The sequence below is a fragment of the Taudactylus pleione genome, unplaced genomic scaffold (assembly GCF_031769625.1).
Source record: "Taudactylus pleione unplaced genomic scaffold, aTauple2 ptg000129l, whole genome shotgun sequence".
Classification (NCBI taxonomy): Eukaryota; Metazoa; Chordata; class Amphibia; order Anura; family Myobatrachidae; genus Taudactylus; species Taudactylus pleione.
The window spans coordinates 15000201-15024036 of NW_028284531.1; the positions used below are offsets into that span (position 1 = coordinate 15000201).

Below are 23836 nucleotides of genomic sequence, written 5' to 3' on the forward strand. Positions count from 1 at the left end.
AACTCGTCAGGGAGTTAACCCACGCTGGCTCCTGAGAACCCGGGAGCGGGGAAATAGGGAGACTGTGGGGTACCACCAATTGTCGTGGGAACCCCTGCATGGGTGACGACACCACAGACTGCTGGGACAAACCCATCGGAGTAAACGCGGGCTGCGGAGCTAACTGGCCCACTAAAGCTGTTAACGCCTGAGCGAAACAAGCCCAGGGCGGCTCCTGTACCGGTGCTGTAACCGTAATAGGCCGCGCCATGGACAAACACTGCCGGCAAAGGCCCTCCGCGCTACCCTCCCCCTCCGCTAACGGTACTTTGCACGTGGTACACTGTAGCCGGAGGGGAAAATCACTTTCAGACATGATGGCACCACGTATGTGACCTCTCTCACCAATTAAGTATTAAATAGGCGAGAGACCACCCTGCAGCACCGCACCGCAAGGGCTTTAGCAGAAAGAACAGGGACAGTAATAAAGCTGACAGTTTAGAGAAGAAAAGTTACAGGCAGCGCTAGCACAGTCACATACAATGCAGAGAAATAACAATTCCTGCACTAACAGCGCTGATCACTCAACTACACAGACACAGGGCCTGGTAGGACACAGCGCTGCATACACAGACCTGAGCCACAGCGGAGGAGAGGTATGCGGGGGGACCCAGACCACGATGCTTCCTTCCAGACTTCCAGCAGCGTTCACCATGCGTTGCAGAGAAGATGGCCGCCGAGGAGCAGAGAGAAGCTGGCCTGGGGGAGGAGCGCTGACACAGGACCAGTCAGCACAGTGCAGAGAGGGCTGTGTGCAGCGGGGGAGGCACCGGCTGTGAGACAGGGAAGGCGCGCTCCCCTGGCATACATTTAACCCCTGGGACGCCGCAGCGCTACCGCTCTGCTGCGGTCCGCTGTCCCAGGGGGTAGTGGAAGCGCAGGTTGGTCGCCTGGCTCCACGCTGCAGCCAGTCCCCAGGGAGCCCCCTGCCTGGGGACTTAGGACCATGTGATCAGCGGGGACCCACCGCGGGACCCCGCTGCTTACCTCTGTCCCCCTTGAATCCGGCCATGGTCCGGAGCATCTGGGGTCACCGCTAGCTGTGACCCCAGACGCCCACCAGCATCCCCGGATCAGTACCGGCGTTCTGGTACCGGCGGGGTGTAGGGAAGACAGCATGGACGTCAGGACTGACTGTCCATGCTGTTCATCCAGATGTGCAGCCACAGCTGCATGAAGAAAAAGCTTCAGGGGCTCTTCTAGCCCCCACTCCAACAGGTGCACCCGACTCCGGCCGGGCACCAAACTAAACTGAGGTGCCTTGGCCCGGGGGCGGGGTATAGGAGGGGGACCTAGTGCATCCTGGGAGGCTGAAAGCTTAACTCTTTGGTGCCCTGCGACTGACGTCACACCTATACCCCAAGGTATCCTGTGGATACCCTATGGACCCTGAAGTAGAGATAACTAGTCCCAACAAATTTGGGGTACAAGAGAATGGGTGCAAGCATGGTTATAAATCGCAAAAGTGATGTTTTAAAAAAACGTGAAAGACGCACCTTCAATCTTAAACCCCCCCCCCCCCCCCATACTTGAAGGCCCCCAAAAGCTTATTTTGCTAGTTTTTAAGTTTGTATCACAACTTTGGACATTTTCGCCCCATTTTTCAAAGTAATTTTTTGGGGTGTTCAATTTTTTTTTTTTTTACGCAGTTAACCTTTGGGGACCTGTCCCAAGGTTGCAGGGTAGTTTCCCCACCTTTGCACCCCAAAACCGCAATTCTGCACTTTTTTCCACCTGCTATTCATAGGCGAAACTTGTCAGCCTATTACATTGCACTGACTATCCGCTTACGCGAAACATCTTTGCAACTGAATAGGGCAAAATGTTTCCGCCTGGCGAAATTACGTCACCTACGATACTTTTTGCCGCTAATTGAATACGGCCCTTAGAGGGGATCGGTATGATATTTGATAGTCATAAGGTTAACAATGACAACGTGCACTACATTACGTTGAACCCTGCATGCCGACGTGGTAGTAATGTGATGTAAATCGTTGTAACCATGTCAGCTTTAGATGATGGTAATGCATCAGGTTTAAAGTACTAAATCCGATACGGTTACTTTACATTACAATCGTGTCAGCATGCAGATAGAACGATGTTCAAATTGTCACTGTCGACCTTGACTATCGAAATGTAACTACGCCACTTTTAGAAAACTGCAGAAGTGGCCTCAGATTGTGGTAGAGCAGGATTACTGTGTGTGCGCCATGAAAGTGGACCACTGATCGCTCCATACATGTGAGTTGGGTTGCTCACATTCTACAGAAACTTTTAATCATGGTCCTTGACAGTAACTGTGAAAAATCATGTTGTCATATATATATATAATACAATAATCTATGACATGCGTGATAAATAATAAATGTTTACCCACACTGTTAACCTTATGGATAAACAGTTAAGTTTACTAGTCTTAATTTCTATGCTAAGTTTTTGCTAATATTCTGCTATATTTTTTTGTAGCAAATTTTGGTTTTGGTGGGTTTTTTTGCATTTTTGTTCATACAGATGGACAGAAAATCGGTACACAGGTCTCCCTGTGGTTGCACTATGCATTGCAGTTTTGGAGAACCGTTAAAATCATGGCGTGCCCCTGTTTATATCACCGGGGTGCAAAATAAAGGGGTCTTTGGTGTGATTTCAGCAAAGCTAAATAAGGACACATGAAAATCCAACACATTTTTATATAAGATTGTGACTGTCATATCAGAAGGAAATACCTGTCTTTAGTAGTCTGAAAATAATTTCTGTATATACCAAAACCTAAAGTCAATTTCCTAATAGAATTAAAATGTCTTACCAGACTTCTCCAAGACAGATTTGCGGCCACGCTTTGCTGGAGATTTATCATCGTCTGAGCTGATCAGTTTCCTTTTGCCAGAGAGTGGCCCCAGGGAGCTGCGGGGGTGCTCGGATACCTTTCTAGTTGGTGTGCTTGTACTGGATGTACTTGTGGTGGTAGGTGTCGTTGTCGCACTTATGTTACTTCTCCGTTTCCGCTTTCCTTCTACTAGATTATCTTTATGAAAGACACAAACAGCCATACTGAACACAAACTAACAGTACAATAGTAAGTGATGGTACAGTATGTACTGAGTAAATTGCAGATCACTGTAGAAATAATTGCGGGTCCACCCACTACCAACATACATGGGAAACAAGCACAATTGCTATATTTTACATAAATATATTGGATTTTTAAGACAATTGTACATACATAGGCTAACTGAGTACAAATGTATCAGCAGACAAAAAGTACATGAACATTAATGGATGTTTACATGTCAAAGATATCTCCTGTACCTAGACTTATGTCTGATCCCTTCGTTAATGGTGTTGAAGGTTCATATGGACCAAGACCAAATTGTTCTCGCAGCTTATTTCCTTGTTCTAGGGACAGTATAACGGCCATCCTTTTATACCACTTTTTCTGTCCTTCCTTTTCAATGCAGTAATATAGTTCTTCAGAATCTCGTTTGTGTGCTTTTACCACTCCTGCATAATAAGGAATAGGTCAATGTTAGAGAGAGGTACCTGTATATTTACACTGAGTCCTTTTGTTACCTGCATACAATCCCCACCTCTACTATACATTTAGATCACAGCAGTGAAACGGTTTTCTCCAAAAGTTCATCTACAATTGTTCTACCAGTCCCTACAATGGTTGCCAAACCTTACACAATCCAATATATAATACTTTCACAAACAAACGCACAAATACATTACCAAAACTAGAACACAGATCTCTTAATTTCTCCTATATATCACCCAATTTCATTTCTCCGCTCCTCTCACCCTCACTCTTTACTTTATACCATTCTGTGGAATTCCCTCTCTCATACAACAAGACTTAGCCCCAAAGCCCTTGCTGAATACACTACTCTTCAAGTTTTTCAAATACCTGAACCACCTTCTTAACCTGCCTAAAATAGTCTACCCGATTACCACCCCTCTAAACGGCTCACACAATACGTAATTAAATCTATTCTCTTTCTATGTGACTAGATCATAAGGCCCCACTGACCACCAGTGACATTTCTCATCATACAGCTGAGAGCTGGCCCTCTTACTGCTTTTTTAATACCCGGTCCTGTTTTATTACTGTCTCTCTCACAAATGTGAAAGCACTATGGATTATGCTGGAGCCATATAAAACTTGCCTACTACAAAAGAACACACCACTACCAGAGATGTTTGTTTGGTAACACCACTCTTTTTAGAGTACCTATTAGCAATATGTCATTACTTCCTATTCAAAGATCATTTACAATTTTAGCCACATAGTTATCATTTGGCAAATGGGGAATGTAAAGACCTGTTTAAAGTTATTATTGATGTGGATTCCGATAAATAAGAATCTTTTACTATACAGATACTCTCAATTTGGAGACCCAACACTCCTAATACAGTTGTCCGAGCAGCTTTGCCCCACATATTGTTACCTGTTTAGCTATACATAAAGTGGTACTTATGTATTATAAGGACTACCACAAAGCATACATTCATGGACAGTTATAATACTAAACATCTGCTCTGACTTTGGAGAAACTGTCCAACATCAGAATAAAGTGTTCTGGCCGCAGGTTACACGGCACACCAATTACAAATGTGTCCTAATCATACATACCAATATTGGATATTTAATTTGGTAACCTGTTAATTAGAAAGCTATAAAACTAGAAAGATTACCAAAAATATCTAAATACTTGTTGCTTGGTAACAATTTCATACACACAGATATGATCATCAAGTATCTCTGCCAGCAAGGAGCGTTGCTAAACAGCTTAAGAGATCTATAATACAATTTGGTTTACAGAAAAATGCTACTAAGAACAGTCACAAATATAGTAAAAGTTGCAGCAGCCAGCATCTTTAGTCATGTTTTACAAAAAGAGGCCGATAAATAATAACTTGCAGTGAAGTAGCCGACATAGAAAGTATAAATAAAAAGTTAAACATTTCCACTTCTGTGAATGTTATTAGTAGCTTTAAGGACATTTTATGTAATTTAGAATACTGTAGGCATGGTGCTCCAAAAGATTGGGAAAGAAAACAAAGGTCTTATGTGCAAACCCCTAAAGCCTAAATTTTCTAGCAGAAAATGTGTACATTACTATAGGATATTCTGTCACAGAACAATATTTTTGGTACTCACCTTTCAATCCTTTTCTTCAAGTCCATCTGGGGGACACATGGGACATAGGAGAGTGCTGTGAGGAGCTGGCACTTCAATCTAAACATGTTTGCAGCTAGACCCTCCCCTCTATATCCCATCAGACCCTAATGAGCAAACAGAATTCAGAGAAACACTCAAATCAGAATCACACTCAACTTGAGTGTGAAAAGAAACAAGAGTGAACAAAATAAGAGGGTAATAGCGCAGTGTCCCCCAGATGGACTCAGAGAATCGAATTTAACGATGAGTACTAAAAATCCTTTTTTCTTTCATCCATTCTGAGGGATGTTGGAAACCATGAAGATATACCAAAGCTGCTGCTATGGGAGCGTATGCTCAGCCAAATTTGCATGCATAACTTTTGCTTAAAACTGGCATCTCTAGTCCAAAAAACACAGAAATGGTAGAATTTGGGGATAGTATGAGCGGATCAGCTGGCTGCCCTGCACAGCGGCTCCACTGACACACTGTGGCGCGTCGCCCAAGATGCGCTCACCAATCTGATAGAATGAGCCACAATATGCTTAAATATACACCTGAAGAATAGTAGCCATGATCCATCCAATTACTGATTGTTTTGTTGCTGGTCAACCTCTCGTGTGCAGCTCACAAGATTAGATGACTGTCAGTCTTCTGTAACAATGCCAATCGGTCCAAAATGTTCTTCAAGGCTCGATCATCATCAACGTGCAACACAGGAATTACAAGGTCATGATTTAAATAAAATCTTGACACCACTTCAACTGAAAATAGGGTCCAGTATGCAACACAGACTGGTTCAGGTGTAAAACAATAAGGTTACCATTTCAGACACGTCTGGCTGAACAGATGACCAACAAAATCAACACCTTCAAAGTGAGGTACCGAATCATGTGACCAAAAGGTTGGCTCCTGCAATGCCAAATGAACCAACTTTAGATCCCAGTGCACCACCAATGAAACATAAGGTGGTCAGACATGCAAAATACCTTGATGGAATGTTTGAACTTCTGGAATGAAAAACGAAACCTGCAACTCAATCAACTTTCTAGGCCATGCAAGAACAACAAGGGGTGATCCAAATGAGTGCAGAGTTGTGCACCTGCTTCCACTCACAGGGATGTACATCTTCCAAACTCTGTAGTAATTTTTGGAAGATAGCAGTTTCTTTGCCCTGATCATCGTTTGGATTACTCTGTATAAAAATAAAAAAAAATACCTAAGCTTTGAGAATCATGACAGCAACAGCCATACCATTAATGTCAACCAAGCTAAGTTTGGATGGAAAAAGGGACCTTGACTTAGAAGATCTGGGCAATCTCCAAGAAGTTCCGTCGCCAGAAGTATGTTGATATACTAAGTTGCTGCCAATCTGGAGCCACCAGAATGAGTGGGGCCCTTCTCCTACTTTAACTTCTTAAGGGCACAAAGGGGAATCATCTGGATACCCCAGATGGTACCGCCAAGAAGCCGGAGTGCCTGAGGATCCCTAGTTCTAGCTCTGAACAGATGAACCTTGAGAGGCCACCAAGTCTACCACTGGCAGATCCCTGCCGATATCAGAGGGAAAAAATCACTCTATCCAGTGATTTTGGTTGTCTTCACCATTGCCAAAGTGTTTCAAGTTCACTCTTGGCAGTTCATGTATGGCAATGTCAGATAAAATCCAAAGGAGTCTGCCCTGAAAGAATGGCTGAGATTTGAGCAGTGTCTTTAGAACTGCTCTAATCTTGAGAGCATTTATGGGAAGCTGAGCTTCCACCCCATATCAAAGCTCCTGCAGTCACCCCTTTGGACAGACGGAGGTGCCCGGAACCCAAAACAGAGGAGACAAAGACACTCCCTTGCCTGGAACAGGAGGATCATGGGGGAGGTGAAGTACTCCTGTCTGCCTACCTCCAGAGAGTTCACCAGGAGATCTCCATAAGCAATAACTTAAAATCAAACTTAAAAAAAAAAAAAAAAAAAAAAAAAAGAGGAATAATCAAAAAAACAAACAAAACTTAAAAGTTGCTAGAGCAGAGTTCTAGCTCGCAAACAAGTTTAGATTGATGTGCCAGCTCCTCACAGAACACTCTAACACCCCACAGTTGTCAGTGTTTCCCAGATTGGATGAAAGAGAAATTAGATTCTATTTATTAATATAAATAACCATGTCCAAAGGCTGGTACGCACCTGCGCTGAAATATTCATCTTCAGAGAGGGCTGTTACCTCTGTGTCCAAAGGAATAGGGTCGCATAATAAAATGTCTTTTCCTAGAACATCACATTCATAGCCATCATCAAACAATAGCTTGTATTTGCCTCCACCAACATCTTGAGTAATTGTGCCGGAATAAAAATATCCATTGGAGGACCATTTGGCCACAACCCTGAGCCCCACAAAACTACTGCCCGTAGAAGATTTCAGGATTTCATTTTTTGATGGCGTTTGATCGGGGATTTCAGGGGAGTTGCTGCGAATCATTGAAGGAGTTCCTGGGCTTGCTTTGTCACGGGCTTCTGGATGACAAATGTTGATGCGTGTAAAACGTTCTTCATCTGGAATAGCAGCAGCTGTAGAATCGTCACCATGTACATGGCTCGCTGAGCTGATTTCCCTGAAATTGTAATAATCCATGTACAAACTACCAGCTTTACAATTAGGACAACAAATGCAAAAATGAACAAAACGAATAAAAAGCTGAATGAAACAGTATATAAATAGTTTCTATAGGTACATTTTACGATTAGGGAGTGGAAGGAAAAAAAACATGCATTGCATTTTCTGGCAATCATATCCATGACTTTGAAAAATATATTGCCATTTTTGTTTTGTAATTTATGTATATATATATATATATATATATATATATATATATATATATATATATATATAGTATTGTGGTAACTACAGTACTTTACATATAATTTTTACTAACTCTACTCCAGTTTTAATACTGGTACATGTGCTGTTTTCTGGAATGGCAGCAAGTCATCTTCAGTAGTGTTCCCGCTAGAAAGCAAGCAGGACAGAGTGCATACTCGTGGGCAGGACGTGGCCAATAGGGGAGGGCGCATCCTTGTGACATGCCCCCAATTCGTCACACTTGGGGACGTGCCCAGCACTTATGGAGGTGCTGGGTTTCCCCCAAGTTCTCTCCTCACAGTGAATAGATGCCGTGCTCATGTGCACAGCGTCTATTCACCCAGTGGTGATCGGTCACCGCAACTTTTCCTACCCGCGGGACACTGCGACCCGCGGGTGGGGAAAGCACAGGACAGGCTGTTTTAGCAGGGCGCCGCTAAAAGGACAGGCGCATTATGCCATTTTACAATTGGGCAGGGTGCGGCGCCCCACTAAAACAGTCTAGCGGGAACACTATTCAGTACAATTTCTGCTTATGACCTAACAAATCTGGTAAGCTGGTTCCCATGGTTTGTTGTTGTTCATCTGTTAGATATTTTCTATTCATTTGTTATTTTAATTTAATTTGCAGAACGGATACAAAACCAAACTCTAATAGATTCTTGTTTGTTACATTTTAAAAACAAGTTCCATCTACATAAAATATGGCTCTGCATAGCCATATGGGCCCGTTCCCACTATAGTATTAACCCCATCGCTGCTGAGGGCTCTCACCCCTGTGCTGTGGTCATTTTGTTCGCATTTACACTTGTCAATAACAATGACTTTCTATGCAGTACCCAGACAATTTATAACTGGTTTTCTTTTTCAGGAGACTCTATAATAACGAAAAATAAAACTTGCTTTTGGTTGAAAATTACAAACACCAGAAACAAAATACTTTGTGGTTCGTGTTTCTCCCTCCAATAATCCACCTTACCAAACTTGTAAAAAGCAGGACTCTATGGGAAGGTTTTGCACTTAAAATGTTTGCTTTCTCAATGTAAACGCTTCCTATGGGAAGAAAATGGCAGCCCAACAAGGCCTACCATTTTATACACTAGACAACCTACTGAATTACATATGGAACCACTTTTTTATTTGAAACAAGATGTGGGAGATCTGTGCTTTAGATCCTCCCCATCTGTGAAAATGTTTAAATTTTTTGTGTACTGTTTCAGGAATTGTCTGGTGATCACCAGACAACAACTACTAACTGGGAACAATGAATGAAAAAGGAGACTCCCATCTTTCAAAGAATTATACCCACATACAGTATTTTCCTGGGCCAGTATGGGGAAGATACTGTGCCCTAAGTGACCTTATCATTTGAAAGAGTGGATGCCCCCCTTTCTAAAGTTGGTCCCCCTTAATTTTTGGAAGCCAAGATGTGGGAGATCTTCCCCCATACCTGGACAACATGATTTTTCCGGTAGTACAAGGGGTATTTCTGATGATCACACTGATCACCAGCCAATAATCTCTATCGGCGCCCACAGTTTGAAAGTGGGGACTTCCCTCTTACAAAACGAGGGTGCCCCTAGGTATTAAGGGGAGAGACTTAAGTCCCTCCATCCAGCATTTTCCTAATATAACTATTACAAAATAGCGACGTTGGTGCACATGTGAGCACCAACGATACTTCCGGGTCCACATAGGTGGCTGCCCGATATCCCCATCCTCCGCAGTCTAGCCCTCCACAGTGAAGGGGTTAATACAGTTCTTACAATATTAGTACAGGACCAATTGTCATGGAAAACGCACAAAAAAAATAGAAATCAGCAGTTTGGTTTGTTCGGATCCCAGAACAAGGCAAAATGTCATCTTTAACGTACAAAGATGACGTTTTGTCCATGAACGACCACATTTTGCCTCGTTCTGAAATGTGAACTTGGAGGGAAGATCCGAGCCAAAACAGATTCGCTCATCTCTACTAAACACGCACCTAAAGTAGGTGTTAGATTTCATAAATTTTTACTCGTTTCGCCAATGGATAAACCTTTAATTTTCATTGGCATGCAAGAGCTTTAAGTGATGCTCTAAGCCAGGTGTCTTCAAACTTGGCCCTCCAGATGCTGTGGAACTACACATCCCAGCATGCACTGCACATAGTTTTAGCATGCTGTTATATCAAAAAGGTGGCAGTGCATGCTGGGATGTGTAGTTCCACAGCAGCTGGAGGGCCAAGTTTGAAGACCCCTGCCTAAGCAGTACATCAAGTTACAGATGTGTCCACATACATCTATCCTCTGTGCGCTACAAGTCGCGTTACACAATGCTTGAGTTGTGTGACACTGTAGCACCAAGTGACTTTTTGTGCGACTTTTTACATTCAAATGCATCTTATTCGCACAGTGAAGCAAATAATTTGCACAAGCTGGTTCTGTTGATTAAAGTGATATGAGGTATGTCTATATTCTGTGTGTGACTGCGGGTGCATCTGCATGCGAAATGCTATGTTACAGAGTCATTGACTGTGATACTGTAACGTAGCATTTCGCATGCAGATACACCCGCACTCACACACAGAATGTAGGCATGCCGCATATCATTTTAATCAGCAGAAGCTGCTTGTGCATCTTAAATCGCATTGCTAGTAAAAAGTTGCACGAAAAGATGCATGGCGTGACTAGAAGGGCTGTTTAACGCGCAAGGAGGCTAGATGTATGTGGACACATCTGTAGCACACAGGGCCAATTATATACATCTGATGATTACAAGAAATGCAAATATGGCTACTTCAGTCTAAAACACTAGTAAAATAAAACAGCAGCCCATTGCAAGTGTGCACATTAAACAAAAATAACTAGAAACTATTTAAACAAAAAAAAAAACACAGGTGTTTAAACAATAAAGAAAACAATTAACAGCTTTAGGCTGCTCCTAAAAGCTAATTTCAGGATGGCTGTACAATTAGCAAGACCCTACGCGTTCTTCAAAGAACCCGGTCTCCCTTCTTTATACATAAGGAGCTTGGTCTCCCTATATACATATTACATATAATATTGAAATTCATTTGTGCATTAGATACAGCACACTTCCTGCAGCAAAATCATGGCTATCTGACCACTTTCACATAACAAGTTTTAGGATGGGTAAAGGAGCAAAATACATTATTTCAACCGAAAATGGACAGGACAACTGCTAAGGCAGATATAGAAAAACAGTACCGCGCTGGTTAAAAATATATATAAATCAATTTAATAAGATAGGTAGCAAAAATAATAATAATGATAAAACACAATGTAAGAAAAATAATAATAATGATGAAACACAATGTAAGAAAAATAATAATAATGATGAAACACAATGTAAGAAAAATAATAATAATGATGATCAATCCTGCAAATGAATATGATGGTATTCAGATGAAGATACATATAAAAGAAAATATAAATTACCACAATATATCAATAAATAACTAATGAAACATTGAGTTGTAGTTCATTAAAGAATTAGACCCCCCTGCTACCCACTATTCTCAGCTACACTGCACGGATGTATCAATAAACATATGGTGGATACATTGTATCTAATCTACAAGTACTTTTTCTTTTACTTTTTGATGGAAACAACTTGTACCTTATTATTACTTCAAGTGAAACTATTTTTTATGAACCCGGGTCATAACACACCTTAAACTTTTAAAGGACATTGCAATTATTTAATGAGCTACAACTCATTGTTTCATTATTAATTTAATGTGGTAATATGATTAGTTTATATTGTTTTTTATATGTTGTGTGCGCTATATAAATAACTGGTAATAATAATATGTATCTTCATCTGATTACCTTCATATTCATTTGCAGGATTGATCTTTATTATTTGTATTATTTTTCTTACATTGTGTTTGTTTATCATCATTATTATTATTATTTTTGCTACCTATCTAATTAAATTGATTTACATATATTTTTAACCATCACGGTACTGTTTTTCTATATATGCTCTTTCGTGGGGTTGCAGTTTTTTCCCCCTTATTTTTGACCACTGCAGGTTGAATTGTGAAGCACCAGTCTATTTAACTGCTAAGACAGATCCAACAAAGTGAACACTGGGATTTTGCAAATAATAAAGTAACAAAACCAACCCAACAAAAACTCCTATCACTCTAAAAACATTTTAAAGACTCTCTAAGCAGTCCCACGTCTCACTATGGTTACCTTGATCCAGTTCCTCGAAAGGGAGGACGTCCTCTCCTCCCTCTTCCACGGGGAGTAAGAGGCGCTTTGGCCCCTGGTCGGTTTCCAAGTGATGAGTCAGTATCATCATCACTTACTTGCACCCCTGTCTGTCTTCCTGGTCGGTGTGAGGGACCTAGCTGGCTTGCGACTTTCCTAGGACTAGAAAAAAAAATTTAGAGTTTATCTTCCAGCTTTGCAATAGTCCGGAGATTTAGCACCCATATTTCCTACTTTGGATTTACTTTTATACAATTGTTCTGCAGAACATCTGGTTAGAACAAGAACATTTTAAAACCCGAATGCCCACGAAATCAAAACAAATTTCTCTAGATGTCTCTCTTAACCGTCCTTTATATTCAACATTTAGTTATTTTACGCACAAAGCCATAAAAGTACCTAAGTTTTCCTACATTTCCACGTCCACTTGGTATAACAAACTCTCCAGTCTCCAGCTGGCCAGCTTTCCCTTTGACTGCAGCTGGCCTCCCTCTGTCAGAGCTACCACTAGTACTCTGCCCGGCCGAGAGGCCACTGCTGGCTCCGCTAGAAGTGCGCTGAAGACTTGAAGCTTTTGAAGAAAAGGAACTGATATCTGCAAGATCTCCAGAGGTCAGAGAAGAAACAACTGTTCTGGAAGGTGACACTTCGCTTTCATATTCATGACACTCTATAACTGGCTCCTCTGTTTCCTAAAACACAAACACAGCACACAAACACTTCATTTAAGATTTATCTAGAAGCAAGTTACTTTACCAAATCTGGAAAAATAAAGGAAAAATAAAGCCCCATTTAAGGAACATGTACTACTAATGTATGTTTTTATAAAATTAACCCAAAACCTAAACATTATGTATGGTTAATATACAACAATAATAATGCAAATAATCGTTAATGATCAAGCAAACAGGTAATATATAAATGTGCACATAACTGATGTTTTTTTGGATCAGACATATTAATATATAGCTTAACTGGTAGTTTCTAGATCTGGCAAATACCATTCCCCACCGCCTAAAAAAACCAAAACACTTTCTCCAGATAAGTAAATATTAATTTAATATCATTCAACAGTTATAAATCTACCTCCACCACTTTGCGCTTCACCTCTGTACCATCCATGTAATAGACATCTGTGATAACACGTGTGACCACGGTACGCACTTCACGGATTGTGCGTACATGTCGGTGAAGACCACGGCCAGGAGGGGGGCAAGGTAGTTCAAACTCGTCTTCTCCCTTATGGAGCACAAAAAAGACATCAAGTTTGTCCTCTGGGCTTTTACTGTCATTTACTATATATTGTACACTTTTACATTCACTTTATGCAGTTGGATACCAGTCTGTACACAAATTACTTTCCATCCATCGCTGTGAGAGCAACTCAAAATTACTGTATCCAAGAGAAGTTGAATGGGGAACCTCCACATCTAAGGTATTTTTAAAGGGGTTAAGGTAGAACCATCACTAAGAAGATTCCTCAGTATTTTATACATCTTATTTCAGAGTTCCTTACCTGACTGTGCACAGATTCCGTGTCATCTCCCACTCCCTGTTTTTGTGTGCCGTCAGATTTCTCTTGGTCCTGCTCACTCTGCCTAAATTCTTTTTGATGATCTAGGCCAGCACCTCCACTAACTGTTCTAAGTGTCGGTCTAGACACAGTATCTGTCTGGGTAGAGGATGACACCACTAACACTTTAGGCTCTACTACATTCACAGTTTGGACTTTTTTGTTTCTATATCTCAATAATAAATGTTCCTCTTTATCTAGTTGTTGGGTAGAGGCTGGAGGAGAAACTGTCTTCTGACTGTTTCTCTCAGACTCTTTTGGAACAGGATGCTGCATATGTTCAGTTTCCATGGCCTCTTCCTGCTGATCACAAGACAAGTCCTCTACAGATTCCTCTGGAATGGACTGATGGTCCATGTCCTGTTCACATAATTCTTTTACATGTTGTGAAGTCTCTGATGTTGCATCATTTTGCTTGCTGGATAACTGGAATGGATTTTCTCTGCAAAGAACAAAAATGGTTGTGTTTATAGCAAGGTTGCATAGCACAGCTACATTTAACAGTTAGAAATAATAAGATTGTTGTACTTTGATAAATCCACTCCGAATTCATTGAGAAACACTGGACCATAGGATATAGGGTTCTCCATTTGGACTTTGACACTTTAAAAATATTCACAATTACCCTATGTATTGCAGGAGCCATGTTATATTTCTAAAACAGGCACAACAGGGCAAAGCTAGACACAGATAGATATGAGAGACAGAAAGAGAGAGGCCCAGTCATCTCTTAAAAAACCCTTAAACTTGTAACAATAAAAAAAACAAAATACAAAAGCTATTTAGGATGGGCATGCAGTGTCCCCAACTGGACTAGAGAAAAAGATTTTCTCTTGATCCTATGAGTAACACTCAACTATGTGGACTTCCCAAAGCTGCCCTTTCAGATATATATATGCTTATTGGACAGCAGTGCACATCACATTCAGCCTAAGCTGCATTCTAAAAATACTGTTTTTGGCTAGAACTATTGCTTAGTCCTGAGAACAGTCCTCTCTTTATGGAACGCCAATAAGAGTGATAATCAGAACTCCTACTTGTGGAAATTGACAGGAGAAACAAGTAGCTTTAATTCCACTAAGTCCAGGGCCAGGGGCTGAAGAGTGTTGTAGAGCCCCGAGCATAAGATTCAGGTCACAGGTGACCCACTTGAGAAATGCAAGTAGGCTGAACGTGCATCACTCCCTGTTCGAATGTCTGAACCAACGAGGGGACAACTTTCTTCTTTAGGTGGGGACAACTTTCGGCACTTGTGTACGTAAAGTACACAAGTACCATTTAAAACATTTGGTTATCTCTGCAATGAGTCTGTAAAGTACACAAGTACCAAATATATGTACTACTCAAAACAAGGAAGCATCAGCAGCCAGTGAGAGCACCAATCTCCGTCAGGCACTTGAAAAAGGCAGCCAGTGGTATAGAGGGGGAGGAGCCTGAGTTGAAACAGTTATTGAAAAAGGTGTCCAGGGTCCTAACACCGCTTGCTATACAGTACACTGCATTCCAGTGTACCCCATGGCTGAAGGGGGCCCAGGCTGGTTCTATCAAATTAAGTATATTTTGTGATCCGGCACTGGACTAAGCAGAAGTACAAAATTAGTTGTCGTAAGCCAAATGAGTGCTAATAATGGATTGAGAAAAATCAATTGATATGCTGTATTGGCGGTGCTCCCATGAATAAAGTGCAACTACTCAAAAAAGATGGTTTTAGCAGATTGCTAAAACACAAAAGGGAATTCCTGTTTTTGGGAGCACTCTTTAGTATATAAGGTAAATCTAACGGTGAATGGGTATAAGAGGATATTCTATATGTTAAAACATACCGTATATACTCGAGTATAAGCCGAGTTTTTCAGCACATTTTTTGTGCTGAAAAAGCACCCCCTCGGCTTATACTCGAGTCATGCCCGCATGGTACGCTGCTGAGTAGCGTACCATGCGGGCCGCGGTGCAGACTGTGTCACTGTGACACAGCCTGCACCGCGTGTGTAGCGCTGACCGGACGGAGTTCGGTCAGCACTACACACTGCTAAACACACAGCCGCCGGAGCCGGCAGCTATGTGTTTAGTGTAATCAGCAGCCGCTGAGAGTCTGTCAGACTCTCAGCGGCTACTGCTGCTCCCACTGCGGGAGCCATCTTCCGGCTCCCGCAGTGGGTAATGGGAGAGACGTCGTCATGACGACGTCTCTCCCATTATGCAAAGCGGCGGAGGAGCCTGTAGCAGCGTCGGGACCAGGAGCGGGGTTACAGGTAAGTGTTTTTTTTTTTGACATTTCTTTCTACTGGGGGGGCTACTACTGGGGGGTACTACCAGGGGGGGATATCGCTACTGGGGGCACTACCAGAGGGGGGGGATTAATAATGGGGGAACTACCAGGGGGGGGATGTTGCTACTGGGGGCACTACCAGGGAGGGGGGGAATACTGGGGGCACTACCAGGGGGGATGTTGCTACTGGGGGCACTACCAGGGGGGGGTTAATACTGGGGGCACTACCAGGGGGGGATATTGCTACTGGGGGCACTACCAGGGGGGGGATTAATACTGGGGGCACTACCAGGGGGGGATATTGCTACTGGGGGCTCTACCAGAGGGGGGATTAATACTGGGGGCACTACCAGGGGGGGATATTGCTACTGGGGCACTACCAGGGGGGTATTACTACTGGGGGCACTACCAGGGGGGGGGATTACTACTGGGGGCACTACCAGGGGGGGATTACTACTGGGGACAGTACCAGGGGGGGATTACTACCAGTAGCTGCTGCATTTCCCACCCTAGGCTTATACTCGAGTCAATAAGTTTTCCCAGTTTTTCGTGGTAAAATTAGGTACCTCGGCTTATATTCGGGTCGACTTATACTCGAGTATATACGGTACCTTTAATTGTAAGACTCTAAAATAAAGGGCAAATAGACTCTTAAAATAATGAGTCCACCCAAGAAAACAAATAAAAACACACATACATTTAACATGAAAATAAATTATCATCAATGATCATTGATAGTGCAATACAATGGCGAAATAATCAAAGTTATTGAAGCGTATAATACATAGTGATTATTGGTAGCTATGGAGACACAGATCAATATAAGCGTAATAATCTATTCTCAAAAAACCTCTATTGTAATGATTCCATGGAGTTGCTATGAAAGGAAAACCTGAATTATTCTTCACAATGATATAATCATACTCTGTCTTTTAAGTCCTTATGATTAGAGAGATGTACAATAAAAGAACAACAGAAGATGAGGTGTATGTAAAAGGGAGGTCAGACCAGAACATAAATAAATAAAAAAGCATCACCTGTCCGGAGGAGAGGATACATTTTGAGCTTTGAGCTGTTCTTCCCGACGGACCTCACATACACGGACAAACACAGAGGAGGGATTCTCTGTACTAAAGTTCAAAAACAGAAAAAGCTAAATACAGTGCTCCTGTCGTACATCTTCTTTCAGCATTAAAGTGATGAATACAAACGTATCACCCTAACCTAATGCCAGTTTCTGCCTGGGTTCCAGGGTGGAGCTTAGGTAGTCAGCACTGTATTCTGATGCAATAATACAGTACCTTCTGTAATACAGAAACATAGATCTGTATTACAAATGACACATTATTCTGGGCATAGTTTTTTTTGCAAACCACTAGGCTCTTCTTTACAATTTCAAACTCATGATTCATTATTTGTCTGCATAAATATTCTACCCTGCAGACTAGTACTTGGTAGACTCACCTTATGCTGCATTACCAGTCTACTTGTACCAGGTTTGCAGCAGGTGATCTCTGCCCATTCTTTCTGGCAGATTTGCTCCAGGCAGTTCAGGTTTGTTGGGATGAGGCTTGTGGACTGTGATTTTCAAATAGTGCCACAGATTCTCAATTGGATTGAAAGCTGGATTTCGACTTTGTAGAACATTTGTAGCATTTGTTGAACGTCCACCGTTTTGTTGTTCAATTACGTCAATGTTTCTTTGGTCGTGTTCTTGGAATTATTGTCCTTCTGAATGGTGGATTTGTAGTTTTCTAGCAGATTGAAGCAGGTCCATTTAATGGCATCTTCCCTGTATTGTGCAGCATCCATGGTCCTTCAATATTAACAAGATGCCCAAGTCCCATCGGGGAAAATACTCCCCATAACATGATGATTCCACCCCAGTACTTCACTGTTGGGATGGTATTTGCTGAGGAATGTGCAGTGTTAGGTTTGCACCACACATAGCATTTTAAATTGGGGCCAAAAAGCTCAATTCTTTCTCATCTAACCACAAAACCATATGCCACATTTTAGCTGGGTGTCGCTGATGTTTTCCAGCAGTTTTTCTTCTGTAATGGCATCTTTCTAGCCACTCTCCCATACAGGACAGATTATATATATATATATATATATATAATCCAAAGAAAATCAGCGGCACTTGGAGCTTTTGCAAAAGGTTTGTCACCAACGTTTCGGGGCACAGCGCCCCTTTGTCAAGGTAAAGCTCCAACTGCCGCTGATTTTCTTTGGATTATAATTATTGTGCAGGAGGCACTGGAGTACTTGAACGCGAGCTTAGCAGAGTGCCGGTCCGGTGGAGTATTATATATATATATTGGATATAGATATATATATATATATATATATATATATATATATATATATTTATTAGTTGGTCGGTGCAACCTTTCTCCGGTCTCAACAACTGAACTTTGTAGCTCCTCCAAAGTGACAGCTGGCCTCCGTGGCTTCTCTCACAAGTCTCCTTGCTCTGACGCAGAGTTTTGAGGAACAGCCTTATCTAAATAAAGTCTGGGTAGTCAGATGCAGCTTCCATTTCCTCCCAATTGATCAAACAGTGGTCACTGGGATAGCCAAACACTTGAAAATTATATTGTAGCCCTTTCCTATCTTATACAGGTCTATAACATTATATTTAATTTTCTTAGAATGTTCTTTAGTCTTATTTCACAGCTTTCCTTCAGCTTCACAGTATGACCAAAGTTATACTTTATCTATAGAAGCTGACATTTGATGATTCACAGGTAGGAACCTATTGAAAGCTATTTGTTAAAGCAATATCTTTCATCTTGTAAACTTGGAGCTTCCACAGCACAAGGGTTGAATACTTATGCGAGCAGTATTTTTCAGTTTATATTTAAAAATAAATAATGAATGAGTTGACAATGTACTTCAAGAGCGTATTAGTTCGCAATAAAAATAATGTCTGCAACTGTGTAAGTGTAAATGGTAATACAGACAGTTACTATTTTTTATATAATTTTTTTTTACCTCGTACAGTGCTGCGTGCACTTTGTGGCACCTTTATAAATAAAATGTAATAATAGTAAATAATATTGCACAGACAGTGTAATCTAGCATTACTGCTTCACAGCATTGAGGTAGTGGGTTTGTTTCTCACTACGGCATCAACTGTGTGGAGTTTGTATATTCTCCCTTGCTTGCGTGGGTTTCCTCCAGGTGCTCCGGTTTCCTCCCACACTCCAAAAATATACTAGTAGGTTAATTAGCGCCCAACAAAAATTAACCCTAGTGTGGATGTGCGTGTACATGTGGTAGGGAACATAGGATTGTGAACTACACTGGGGCAGGGACTGATGTGAATGGACAAATATTCTCTGTAAAGTGCCGCAGAATATGTGTGCACTATATAACTAACTGGTAATAAATAATAATTATATCTATATACACACACAAACATATCAATATATCTGTCTATCTCATACAGTCTATACATACACACATACATATACAGAGGAGCGAGAAAGCAGTAATTGTCAGTTTGCGCTATTATATATTCAGTTTCCGGCTATTTTTCTTCTTATTTTATTTATAATGTTTTGTGTTTATAGAGAGAAAATAATTTTTTTCCACTTTATATTCTATTATCTTGTTTATGGTTTGTTAAACCTAGACATTTGGATGCAAATACAGCGGGTTACACGTGTCGTCATACGCTTGTGGCAAGCGTTTTTTTTTTTGTTCGAATGTGCATCTTAGTCGCAACGTGACAAAACCGCTTCACGAAACCGCACTGATTAATTTGATAAGCTACACTTGTATATCGGTATGCACACAGCTAAACAAGTGTCTCATCAAATGAATCAGTGCAGTCTTGTTTCAACACGCACAGTCGAGCAAAAAAAGACACTAAATCGCTCGGCGCAGCTCACTAGCGCCAGGCGTCTCACACAGCATGGCATAATGAGGCTAGGTGTATGAGGACATAACTGTATGTGAGTATTTTAGGCATAAGTATAATTCACTAAAAGATTGTATCTAGTTTTACTTCTTCGTGAACACACTGTCTAATTAGAATCATGCTAACATTTCCGTCTTGTATTCCATAGTGAAACACATAGCCGTTCCTGGATGCACATTCTACATACTCAGTATTCAGAGCGAGAATAAAGCAGGGTACACATTAGACAATATTTTGCCTGATCAATCGGATAGACATCTCCAAAAAAAATCTAGTGTGTACCCACTATGTCAGCCATTGCGCGCTCCTGTGGGGTTGTCAGTCGCAACATCAGGTCGGCCCTACATGCAACTCAATCAGACAATGCGACTGACGATCCCATGCAGCGGGATGTGTCAGGGACCAACATATAGGGCGGTCGGGCACCGGATCATCTAATATGTACCGGCCGCCCAATGTCGGCCCGTCAGCGGGGGAGGGGTCGATAATCGCATCACTGGGTACACACATTTAGGAGGAGATGAGCCGTCTGTAGCCACCAGGCCAGGGACAGACGCACCTCCGAGGACAACACCAGCATCTGAGAGCGGATCCTGTGTGGCAATCCATTCCATTCCGAAAGAATCAGCCTCTGTAGGGGCCTGGAATGGAACTGGGCAAACTCCACCATGTCGAATGCCGACACCATGGACCCCAAAACTCTCATCGCTGAGTGCACCGACACTCTGCCCCTGCTCAGACAACTGTGAATCCGCAGCTGTAAGGAGGAGACCTTCTCTGGAGTCAGAAACATCCGTTGCTGACGAGACCATCCGCTGTGATAGGATGAGGGAGGACTTCTTCCAGTTGATCAACCACCCGTGCGCCTGTAGACCTCTGGGGAGCTTGCCAGCAAGAGGAGGTCGTCTAGATATGGTAGCAACCGTATCCCCTGGCTCCGAAGGTGAGCCGCCATGACCGCCATCACCTTGGTAAATACCCTTGGTGCCGTGGAGAGGCCAAAGGGTAGAGCCCTGAATTGGTAGTGGTTGTGGAGAATAGCAAACCGCAGAAACCGTTGGTGCTATGTTGCTATAGGCACATGGAGGTAGGCGTCCTGGATATCCAGGGAGACCATATAATCCCCCGGTTCCATCGCCAGAATGATGGAACGCAAAGTTTCCATCCTGAATTTGGGAACCCTGAAAAACCTGTTCAGGGACTTCAAATTGAGGATGGGGCGATGAGAGCCATTGGGTTTCTGCACCAGAAACAGCGTAGAGTAATACCCCATCCCACGTTGAGATTGTGGTACGGGTATAATGACCCCCGCCGTCAGCAAGGCCTCTATGGCTTCCTGAACCTGCAAGGCCTTGGTTTTGTCCTGAGAAGGACTCGTGCAAAAAAAACTGGCGAGGCGGCCTGTGCCGAAAAGACAGGGCGTACCCCTGGGAGACCACTTCTCGCACCCAGGCATCTGTGGTGGTATTGTGCCAGCACTGGGCGAATTGAAGAAGTCGGCCTCCCACTCTGGGGTCCCCCAGTGGGAGGCCCGTCCCATCATGCAGAAGGCTTATCGTCTTGCTTGGAAGAAGGGCGCCTAGCACTCCAAGCTTGCTTCTTTGGCTTTGAGGCCTTCTTGGTTGCGGACTGCCTCGGGAAGGACTGACCCTTTGCCTTGCCTTGCCCTGAACCCGAAAGGAGCGAAAGGCCAAGCTCCGAACCTTAGCAGGTGTCGTAGCTGAAGGGAGGAAGGCTGACTTGGATTTTGCCAGGGTATCTACTATTTTGTCCAGGTCCGGACCAAATAGTAACTCTCCATTAAAAGGTAAGGCCTCCAAGCCTTTCTTTGAATCAGCATCTGCTCTCCAAGACCTCAACCACAAGGATCTGCGAGCAGACAGTGCTGCCGCCGAAACCCTAGAGGTCAGCAGGCTAGCATCCAAAGATGCTTCTCCAATGTAGGAAGCGGCATCTCTCATCTGTCCTAACAACGCCCTCTGGACATCCGGAGCTTCATCCGTAAACGTATCCTCCAAGGCGTTGGCCCAACCCTCAATGGCCTTGGCCACCCAGGAGATGGCCATGGAAGGCCGGGCTACAGCCCCTGATAGAGAGTAAACAGACTTTAGACAAGTCTCCACCTTCCTGTCCGTAGGATCCTTCAGCGAGGATATAGACGGCAATGGCAAAGTAGCACTCCTGATGAGGCGTGTTACATGGGAATCGACCGCAGGCGGAGTTTCCCATTTCTTACAATGCGCCTCCGGAAACGGATAATTGGACACCAACCGCTTCTGTGGCAGGAATCGCTTACTGGGCGTCTGCCAGGCCACCGCCATGTGATCCGTCAACTGATCAGACAAGGGGAACGCTGCAGAAGTAACCTTAGCTTTTTTAAAACTAGGATACCTCGACTTGGGAGCGGGTGCCTCATCCTCAATCAGAAGAATGGCCCACACCGCCCTAAATCAGAGCCCGCACATTGATGGAAGAATGTCTACCTCCTGGACTGAGGCATCTGAGGCTGAATCATCCTGCACCTCACCATCACCACAGCCTGCTGCGCCACAGGGGTGGACTGTATATACATTGGCAACCCCGCATAGGGACCAACAGGCTGAGACCCCGGGGGAGTCTGCAATAATTGTGGGACACCCGGGGAATGGGGGATGGTAGGCTGGGGCAACGCCCTAGTAGGGACGGCAGTCGGAACCGACAGACGGTCCGCGATGGACACCAGCACCTGGAAAAACATCGCCCATGGTGGCTCCTGCGACATAGGAGGTTTAGACGTACCAGGGACCGCCTGGCACCGTCCGCACAGGCCGTCCTGTGACAAATCCTCCCTATCCACTCCTGCAGAACAGCGCCTGCAGGAGAACAATACCGGAGCCACAGAGTGCTCAATCTCCTCCTCAGACATGACAGACTATATAGTTAAATATACAGTTATGACATAGGAAGAAAACGTGCGCACTCACCAGTGTGCTGGACAACAGCCCACAATATGGCCCTGTGTAGCACACAACTGTATGTGACGGACCTCACAAATACGTGATCTATATAAGTGAGGTCAGTAGAAACACCCTTCCCCCGCACACCTGTAGGGCTTGTAGGAGAAGGAAAGGGATAGGTATAGGCTGACAGTAAGTAGAAATTAGCACAGACAGGCAGCACTAGCAAAAGTTACATACCATGCAGGAAGATATACTCACTGCACCTTTCCACTACAATCAACCTCCCAGATTCAGTGTCTGGGAGGGCTATAGTGCTGTGTACACTGTCCTTTTGCAGGGGAGAGGTACACAGGGGGACCGGTCCGCGTGCTCCCTGAGAGTATCTGCGCTGCCACTTGGAGAAAATGGCTGCTGGAGACCTCAGAGGAGGAGTGGCCGAGTATCTGCAGCTCAGCGACGCCAGACTACTAGCTGAAAGGCGCGTTGAGCTGAGGGGAGGAGCCGCTAGACAGGGAAGGCTTGATCCCCTGGCTAGCATATTAACCCCCGGGTTGCCGGCATCCCGCTTGCCGCGTTATTCACCCTGGTGGTCTAGTGGTCTGGCGGGGTATGCCTCCAAAGGAGGGGGAGCCCGCCGCCACCGCTAGCGCCCCCGGTCTGTCCCCTAGACCGGGGGCATAGGACTGTATTTAAAAGGAACCCGCGCACCGCTGCTAATCAGTGGTGCGTGGCTTACCTTGATCTCCCCGGCGTCTCCGGCAGCAGTCCCGGGGGAAACCAGAGGTCCGGCTAGTACAGACTCCGGCTTCCCCCGCCGCGATCCCCAGTTCAGTGCTGGCGTCGCAGCGCCAGCAGGGAG

The 23836-nt window shown here is 43.5% G+C and overlaps 1 protein-coding gene across 6 annotated transcripts in view; it reads right to left on the minus strand.

Moving 5' to 3' along the window:
• TP53BP1 (tumor protein p53 binding protein 1) overlaps window positions 1-23836 on the minus strand; it is a 158956-nt gene that overhangs the window by 21804 nt on the left and 113316 nt on the right. For 4 of the 6 annotated variants that reach the window (XM_088472866.1, XM_088472870.1, XM_088472868.1 and 1 more), the window contains 8 exons: window positions 17148-17240; window positions 13785-14283; window positions 13355-13507; window positions 12668-12960; window positions 12251-12430; window positions 7373-7797; window positions 3346-3537; window positions 2843-3061 (listed from right to left, as the gene is read on the minus strand). In XM_088472866.1, the coding sequence (XP_088328992.1) occupies window positions 2843-3061; window positions 3346-3537; window positions 7373-7797; window positions 12251-12430; window positions 12668-12960; window positions 13355-13507; window positions 13785-14283; window positions 17148-17240 (2054 nt within the window). The remainder of the gene's footprint in view (window positions 1-2842; window positions 3062-3345; window positions 3538-7372; window positions 7798-12250; window positions 12431-12667; window positions 12961-13354; window positions 13508-13784; window positions 14284-17147; window positions 17241-23836) is intronic. The other 2 variants (XM_088472869.1, XM_088472867.1) reach the window with 1 other exon arrangement.